Genomic DNA, 9,726 nt, shown 5'->3' with positions numbered 1-9,726 from the left:
TCAGATCCTATTTGTGGGATGACATCAGATATGTTGCTTTTGTTGTTGTGTATGGATATGTATGAACAATCTCATTTAAACACAGTAAGACTTCCATCAATTTTTCCACATGCATTCAGTCAATTATATTTTCCAATCTTAGAACGAGACTTTCATCTCGATCGTAGAACGAGAGTCATCGAAGGATGATGCTTTCTTAATCCCTTAAAATCATTCCTATGTGCTCTCAAATCCAAAAGTGTTGTTTCATCTCTAAAATCTATATGTAATATCTATTTATATTTATTTTAATTAAGTTTTACTTTATGAAATACAATGTATAATATGGTTATGATTAGAATAAAGTGTATATAGCTTCAACGGCATATGTGTATAATTAATTAACTATATTTCGTTTGTTCCTTCTAGAATCTCATTTGATTTTCAACTTTATACTCTTTAGTGTGAAGGGAAGATCTTTCTTTTTGCGAGCATGATTTGTAAATTTGAATAATTAGATGATCTTTCCTTTTGGTTTTCATTCACTAGTATATGCCCAATATGCTTGAAGAAGAAAATAAAAAGAAAGAAGATGCCAAGAGGAATAAGAAATCTTCAGGAGAGGACCAAGGGGACTCTTCCAAGAATATACTAGAGAACAAGCAAAAGGAAAAACTTATTTATAGTACGTAGTTAATTACTTCAACATCTTACAACTGATTTATGTTGATTATTGTTGTCCTTGTTCACTTTAATAAATTAAAAGAGAAATAATGCCTCTTTTTTTTTAATTTTAATCGTATTATTAAATAAATTTTTAAAAATAATTGGATTATTAGCAGTCTAAAAATTAATTTCAATGTATCATTAGTAACTCTTTTTTAGCAAAATAAAATATTAACTATTTTTTTCAAGGGAACAAGGAAAGAAATTCGCAACTTTACATGAAAGAGAGGAAGGATGCAGACAATCACGAACAACAAATTATTCATGGTACGTACTTCATTAGTTTATTCAACAGCTCATAAATGACTTATACTATTAATTATCTTTCAATTGATTATTAATGATTTCCAGGTGAGTTTGAGAGCCTTGGTGAAGATAACCATTATAGTGCTACCATAATAGAAAATAACACTGTCAGTACGTGTTCGTATCCCCTCCTTCCTGCTTGCGAGGCAATTTTTCTACACTTGCATCTACTTAAAAATCGTTTATTGAGCACGTTTATTATATTCCACAATTTACTTTTCTATCTCCGATTGTTTATTAAGAAACAATATGGATTTGCAGAAATTAGAAAGTAAGAAATTTAAAGAACATAGCGGAAGCAACATAAGCCGGGATCAAAAGGATTCTTTTGTGGAGGAACTTCTTGGCGAACGACAAGAAGAAATTATTGATGGTACTTAAGGAATTTTACATCTTTTAAATTAAATTTATTTTAATTATTTGACTTTTTTTTCATCGAAAGTAGAGAATTATCCTAAATTTAAATCGATGAGCGCATGGTAATTTAAACTCTCCCCTAAATGGAACATAGCACATTGGTAGCCTAAAATACAGTCATTAAATTGAAGTTGCAATCCTACTTTTTGAACTTCTGATTTGTTTCACATATATCATGAAATGTCACATAAAATTTTAAGGTGAGCCAGATATCAACAAAATAACATGCGAAGATGATATCCCAGATAATTGTGATCAAATTATAAATGAAAAGATTATAAACTATGGATCGAGACTTTTGGCAAAAGATGAAAATGGTGGAAACTATCATATCACACAAGGAATGCCGAGAAGTATCAAATTTTGTTCCATCAATAACCTTTATAAGGTAATTCATATAAAGCTTTTATCTATCTATATCATGTATTTAAAACAAGTTTCTAATATTATTCAACAATAGTTTATTTTTTTCTTTACCTTTGATACTCTGATATTTGACAAAATAAAATAAATTTCTAAACTTATTTTGTTATCTCAACAAATTTCTTTCCATTCCACAGTGTACTTTCAGGATCTCACCAATTGAAGATGAATATTATTGGAATTGTCCAACTGAAGAAGACCAAAATATGAATCATTTGGCAAATGAAGATTCAAGTATCAAAACAAACAAAAAGACTGTTAGTTGTGAGAGAAAACGGAGAAACAACAACTGAGAAAAGGATGTTGATACTTATTCCCCGTAGATTCAGGATTGCATTTTAATCATTTATTTTAATCATATATCCAAGCTTAGGTTTTCTTTTAATAAATTTTTTGAATGTTGAATTTGATCATTTTATGCAAAACATTAAATTTAAGTCGCATTCATAAAGTTTGTCAGTTGCTTGTTCAGTTCTTGTTTATTAACTATACTTTATTGAGTATTTTTTTTTCAAAATTCATCAACACGAACGGTGTCATCTCTCTCGAAGAACAATAGATCAAATTCGATACGAAGGGTCTTTAGAAAACAAACTATCTACTTCTACGAGATAGTGATAAGGTTTGCATACAATCTATCCTTCCCAGATACCACTTAGTGTATTTCACTAGGTATGTTATTGTTGTTGTTGATAGTATACCAAATCAATAAAGGTACGTATTCTCGACATCAATATGCTTTTTCACAACTAGTTTATGTATTCATAGAGTCTTATAAATAGCTCACACTATATGTAATAGATATTCTTTCCTAAAATTCAACATAATGATCTTCACAATAGCTAAATAAGGAATGGAAGACAACAAGACACCAGCCATGATTCCTGAAAAACAACTTCACTATAATAAATAAACGAATGTGGCAATAACATATTTTGACACTATATTGTATTTAATTGCAAAATTTAATAAATATGAGTATTTATAACCAATACCCTATATAAAATTAAAGGTTTTAGTGAAATTAGATGCAATGGCATTAACTCAATTACCGCTAAGTGTCTCTTTTTGTATTGCTTGTGCTTGAAGTGTCACTGTCACAACCTATATATGACTTATGAAGACGTGAAGCGATCGTGGAAAAATACTATAGAAATGATGAGAAGATTACAACAGAAAAAGAAATATATTGAGGGTCTAGATAAAACAAGATTATATGTTGCATGCTACAGTATTATAATAGAAAAAAGTTTGAACAAGCCTATCCCTACCCCAACCCAATCCTTTTATGTTCCTATCTCATATAACTTAACTAGATTATTGGATGCCATTACCGCTGTAACATAGTTGACAGTTATTATCCAGATTTATAACATGGCGATTGCATTGTAGATTTATCTGATGGAAGTCGTTGTAGTTGCATTTGCAACTGTTATGTATGTTACTTTAGAAAATTCAGTTGGTCTAGTCGTTACTCTCTATTTTATCGGTTGCATCTCTTTCACTGTGTTTAGCTTCTCTATGATTATTCTTCCTGTAAAAAGGCGTACATAAATTTAATAATTCTATTATAATTATATTGACTTTGAGAGTCCCTTCATCACCCATATAATATTTTTTCTTACAATGTCATTGATGATTAATAAGATTAAAATGATGTTTAGTGATGTAACTTATGAGGTAGAGATGTACGGGAAGAGTGATAGTTAGTCAAGAAAATCCACGTCTAGAAGATGAAGATTATTGAGATGAGGATGCTCAAATGGATGTGTGAGCACACACTGAGAGAGATATGATTAGTAATAAAGTTTTTTCGGTACAAGGTTGGAATAGATCTATGCCAGACAAGATGAGAAATATGAGGCTAAGGTTGTTCGGTCATGTGAAGATGAGCTGCGAGGGTACGCCAATTAGGAGATGTGAGAGGTTGGTTGTTGCAAGAGTTAAGAGAGGTAGAGGTATACTGGGAAAACATTGTTAGACATTACATATAACTTAGCACAGCTCCAACTCAGTAGGTTTTCGGGTGTTCTCGTACTTAACGTGGGAGAATTTGGGGATAACCTCCTCCTTTTCCTCTTCTCATCATTGCAGTAGTATTTAGTAATTGTACAGTCTCCTATTATTTTACGTGTTGCACTAATTGTTGTTTTATTTTTTTAAGTCATGGTATTTGGGTATTATATTTTTCTTGCAAATCTTACTTTGATAACATTCCTTTTGACCAGATGGTCTATTGAAAACATTCTCTTTACCTCATAAAGGTGGACGTAAAACCAGCATACATCCTACATTCTCTAAACCCTAGTTGTAGGATTACACTAAGTAGTGTGTTATTATTATCGAAAAAATATAAAAGAAATATTAATTGTGACGAAGGGAGGAACAATATAGTAATTGACAATCTTTTGTGGTCTTAATTTAAAATGCATATTACAAAATATGAAATTTGTATCTTCAAAATAAGGAGCGTTACTTGTGATAACAACTAAATGCAACCTAATGGACGGAGTATATCTATGTTGATGAACTCCACTTACCAAAGTCTTTATCTTAATGTGTTTGTCTAATGTGGCAGGCTGGTACATGAACGTGCAGAAGTGTGTATTAAAACATCTTAAAATGCATATCTATGTGCGGAGTTCGAGAATGGCCCATACCACAAGGGACTATTTTGTGCAGCCCTTGCATTTATACTGAAGGTTCTTTCCATGGCTTGAATTTCTGACCTTCTTAAATTAAAAAAAATTAAAATTGTAAAATCAACAGCTTCAAATTTTACTTTTATGTAATATAACTTTTTGATGAAAAATATTCAATTGTTATTTTTTAATTAGCATACGTGGCTTCACCATTCAAGATAGGAATATGGTAACTTGTTACTAAATTTAGACAAATAAAAGATTAGAATTAAATGTAAATAAATAAATATAGAAAGGGCAACTTTTGTTGTATTAATATGCTTCAAGTTATAGAATATTCCTAGTAAGAAACAAAAAATGGATTTTTTAAAAAAAAAATTGATGTGGATTTGTGCCTTATAAGGCTCAAAAATTCATGAGCCTTGTAAGACTCATGAATTTTTGAGTCTTACTTTTAAAAACCGTATAATTTACACCGTTAGGCAAAGTAACGAAATGTTTCCCTTTTCGTATAAAAATACATTGAGTTGCCCTATTGAAAATTTTGAAAAAAATTGTTTCCCTTTTGGTTCCATTGTCACGACCGGAGCCTAGACCCCAGACGAGACCGGCGTCGTTGAACTCTCAGAGGTCGCAGAAAAGCCTACATACGTCATCGTTACTTCATCTAGGTTAATTTTAGCGGAAAATTTGAACTTTTTGTTTTTTAACATGCATGTAAGTCATTCTAGTTAAACTCATATACGTTCACCATTAACCATCTAACATTAAGATCATCAAATGAAAGAAATAGTACAATGCTGCATTAAATTTATACTTGCCAAAATGGCCGCAATACAATGTCTGAAATAAAAACAGGAAAGAAACGCTAGTGGAACATACTCCACTAGCTCAATCCTATGACTAAGCTGCATTAAAATAGGCAAGCGACCTCGAATGCATAAGGGCCTACAAAGTCCTGATGTATGCTCCACGTCCGCATGGCTTCAGCGTCGACCTGTAAGCTCTAACGTCCACCTGTGCCTGCACCTAAATATAGCGTTGTATGGGATTAGGACACACTTGTACTAAGTATGGGTAGATGCAAGCACACACCAAGGACATGTATGAGTAAGAATAGCTCTTTCCTAACAACATGATTAATCGAAAGTCAAGTCAGTAGACTTGCCAAAATTTGGATTAGTAAGGTTAGTGGACTTGCCAAATTGGATAAGGGAGGTCACGCCATGAGAGTAACATGCATCATCATACGTATCACATTGCACATCACATAATGTCTAGCACATAACATATTGCATATAGCACATAACATCTTTCATATCATTGGTTCATACGCCATGAGACTTTGGAATCATGGGTTTGTCATCAAGACTTCCCAAAAATGAGGTCTCACCATATGGGACCTCAACTAGGGAGCCTTATTTAGCAAACACAGAGTCTCCTTCATTCATTCATACGTACTTCACTTCATACATTCATAAGCTAATGTAAACACCAGCTATCCCTAGGATGTAGTTTAAGACTTTCATCGGGTTCGCTATGCAATGATCAAGAATGACCTATTCATTACTTAAGTCTAGCTCATCTAATTGATTATGCTATCCTAACACCTCTGGTATAATTCATTTCATTATGTGCACCATTTGAGATTGACCTCATTCATTAAAAATTTGTTTACGTACGACTTATGTGTCAATACGAAATCGGGCAAGGAAACCCGATTTTGAATCCCTTTAACAACACTTAATATTATTTTAAACTTGATAATTGAATTTTTCAGATTTGGGAGACCCTAGTTCGATTCCTATCAACCCCATGATATTTCTGTCTTATTCTCCTGTACTTTTTTGTTTTAAGACAAGGAGGTTGTGGGTTCAATACTCCACAAGCTCATTATTTTTCTTTTAATTTATCTCTTAACTTTCTCACCTATCCAAGAGGTCGTGGGTTCAATCCCCACTCTTCACATTTAATTTCTCCTTTATTTTTCTCCTAACTCTCTCATCCATTCAAGAGGTTGTGGTTTCAATCTCCACTCACCACATCTATTTTTCCTTTAATTTTTATCATGAAATTTTTATGTAATTTTCATTTGGTGAGGTAGTTGTGTTCATTCTATTATTTATTGTATATTACTTTATATTTTGGGTTGGCCGATGATACATACTCAGTAAATGTTGCCCCGTACTTAGCCCTACTTGTATTTTTCTTATCTTCCTTTTATAAAGTGTAGAGAGTGTACCAAGGACTTAGAATTGCCCTCAGCTCTAACCAGTCTCCCGCATATCAGTTTGCAGGGTGAGCTATTCATTCAAGCTCATTCTAGATTCTCTCGGTCATGACATGATGTCCTGTGTTTTTAGACACATACAATTTTATTCTTTTATTTTTGTGTATTTGATACTCTTTGACTTAGTATTTGGTGTTTAGATTTCCTTGATATGATGACTTACAAGTTTTGGAAAATGATATTTAGTAAGATATTTGAGTTTCCGCATTATTTTTGTTATTCGCCCACTTAGGAGGTTAAGTGTGGGTGCCACTCACGACTCGTTTTGGGTCGTGATTTAAATCCCTTTCTTTACAAATCCTGCAACTGGTCCTTCAACTCTTTCAATTTTATCAATTGCATATGATAAGGAGGAATAAAAATAGTATGAGTTCCTGGCTCCACATATATACAGAAATCTATATCACGCTCTGGTGGAAGACCTGACAAATCTTTCCGGAATACCTCCGAAAATTCACTCACCACTGGAATAGACTCAAGCATATGAGTCTTAACACTAGTATCTTTAATGTGTGCCATGTAAGCGAAATATTCTCTCTCTACAAATTGACGAGCCTTAAGAAATGATATCTCACCCTGAGGAGGGTGACTAAAGGAACCTCTCCATTCTCCTATAGGAATTCCAGGCATACATAAAGTGATTTTCTTGGCATGGAAATTTAAAACAGCGTGTTAAGAAGATAACCAATCCATACAAACAATCACATCAAAATTTACCATATTTAAGACCTTTAAATCTACATGACTGTCATACCCCATCAAGGTAACAAAACATAATCGATACACACGGTCTACAACTACAGAATCCCCAACATGAGTAGAAACATGTATCGACAAATAAAGATACTCACATAATATATCTAGACTAGGAGCAAAATATGTGGACACAAAAGAATAAGTAGCTCCTGGATAAAATAAAACAGTAGCTGGTCGATCAAAAATCAGAAAAATACATGTGAAAAAAGAATCTGAAGCCTCAGCCTCTACCTGACTCGGAAAAGCATAACAGTGAGAAGGACCTCTCTCATATTGTGAACCTCCACGACCACTACCTCGACCAGAAGGAGAACCACCTCTACCTGAATGAGAACCACCTCCACCACTCTGTGTACCACCCCTAGTTGGAGGTTGTACAGCCCTGAAAGTCGAAGCCTGATAACCTTGATGTTAGCCACCATGCCTTGTCCTAGGGCAGTCTCTCACAAATTGTCACATATCTCCTCACTCAAAACAACCCCTGTGAGACACAGTCTGATGAGGGCAACCTGAAAGACCAGAATTCCCTCCATGAACTACAAGTCTAGAGAACCCTGTGAAGTATGCATTGAGCTTGAAAAACTATGCCCACCGTAACCAGCCTCAAACGCAGGAATACCAGCATGAATCGGTGTTCTGGACTGAGAATGAATACCTTTTCCTAAGTAACCTCGACTCCTAGGCGGAGCACCACAATTGTCACCTGAATATCGAGTCCTCTTGCCCTCACACTTCTCAAATCCCTCACGTCAAAATATCTCTGTAAGGCCCCAAAAACGACTTAGGTAAAACTAGAGCCTAACATGGTTCTCGTGATGGTCTAAAGTTCTAAAATCATTTATAATGTGGGTTTGAGAAAGTTTCTAAGAGATTAAGTGCATTGGAAGTCAAACCTGAATGGACGACCAAGATGTTCGACGAATAAGTGACCTACGTGCCTCGTATGTGGTTTAATGTTTTTATGTGTGATTCATAAGTTTATAAGGTCCTTAAATGTGTTATTATAGAGTATATTGTCAGTGTTTCATGTTTCCTGAAGTTTGGAGGTCAAACATCCAAGAACGTCTATGACGTTCGAAAGGTTTGCCTTGAAACCACCTTGTATGTCTATGTATGTTTCGTTGAGTTTTACGTATTTGTTTTGGATGAAACTTATACGGTAAGTCCTAAACTCGTATACGAACATATTTGGGATTAAAACGTCCGGGTACGAATCCATCTAGGACTCGCAGGGGGCCCTAAAGGAGGAACCCTACATTGGAGCTCAACACTGCCAGGCAGTGGCAATCGACGAACCAAACGACGGCTAGTCAACCAGGAAATGGCCCGTTGGTGGTTCATGTCGATGGATCCACTTGTCCTGAAGGTTGGGGAGTTGCAGGTACAACCCACGAGACCCCCATCGACGGGACGTGGTCTCACCCACGTCCCGTCGATGCATGCGTCGATGAGCTGCCTGTTTTCTACCAGCTTTCTATTAACTTGAGGGGTGAAGTCGTATGTTCACCCCAAGTCTTATTAAATGTGACGATGGTTGTTTTGAGTGTTTATGGGTATTTTAAGAGTACATAAGTCATTAAACTCTCATTATAACCCTGACACCTAAATCAAAACATACTCCCCAAAAGTTTCTCCAGAAACCTCCATGTGACTTTAAAGTGAAGATGGAGCTTGAAGATGGGTCTTCAATGGAGTTTCTTATTCAATAAGATTTGGATTATTCAAATAAGGTATGATATTTCTTCATATAAGGCTTCCTATCACCTTATAGACAATTTCAAAGATGGTTTTCAAAGATTTCAATTTAGTTTTTAAAAAAGTCCAATTTCTACTTTAAGTCTTGTGTTCTTGCATAAATGGTTTCCAAATTTTTATATATGATGAAATTGATGTATAATTTATGTTTTCCAATGAAATTTTCCATGAACCCTTGACATTCACAAATATTCTCAATTTGACTAAAACATGGGTTAAGTGATCATGCTTTGAGATTGATGAATTTATATGTAGATTGTTATGCGCTTTTGATTCATGTATAGATTATGGTTAGTTTGTTTATAAGCTGTTTCAATTTGATTAATTGAGTATTTAATATTCTTAGATCTATTGAATGTTAGACTTATTGAAATGATACTGACTTAAGGCTTATGATTTCTAATGTAATCTTCTAGGGGCTATCTAATAATG

At 34.2% G+C, this 9,726-nt stretch overlaps 1 protein-coding gene across 1 annotated transcript; it reads left to right on the top strand.

Annotated features, from left to right (window-relative positions):
- The first annotated feature begins 531 nt into the window (after positions 1-531).
- LOC107025760 lies at positions 532-2,144 on the top strand. The gene is made up of 6 exons (XM_027918512.1): positions 532-664; positions 895-972; positions 1,057-1,157; positions 1,273-1,384; positions 1,629-1,816; positions 1,989-2,144. Exons 1-6 carry the CDS (start codon positions 532-534, stop codon positions 2,142-2,144), a joined length of 768 nt encoding a protein of 255 aa, XP_027774313.1.
- The last annotated feature ends 7,582 nt before the right edge of the window (positions 2,145-9,726 follow it).

Source organism: Solanum pennellii, chromosome 7 (genome assembly GCF_001406875.1).
Source record: "Solanum pennellii chromosome 7, SPENNV200".
Classification (NCBI taxonomy): Eukaryota; Viridiplantae; Streptophyta; class Magnoliopsida; order Solanales; family Solanaceae; genus Solanum; species Solanum pennellii.
Note: the sequence above shows the minus strand (reverse complement) of the source record. Positions and strands in the feature narration are given on the sequence as shown.

Excerpts from the sequence above, each read along its gene's own strand:
- LOC107025760 (XM_027918512.1), top strand. The coding sequence starts at position 532 with ATGCCCAATATGCTTGAAGAAGAAAATAAAAAGAAAGAAGATGCCAAG. Across the intron at positions 973-1,056 it reads CGAACAACAAATTATTCATG|GTGAGTTTGAGAGCCTTGGT; the intron begins GTACGTACTTCA and ends AATGATTTCCAG. Across the intron at positions 1,158-1,272 it reads CCCTCCTTCCTGCTTGCGAG|AAATTAGAAAGTAAGAAATT; the intron begins GCAATTTTTCTA and ends ATGGATTTGCAG.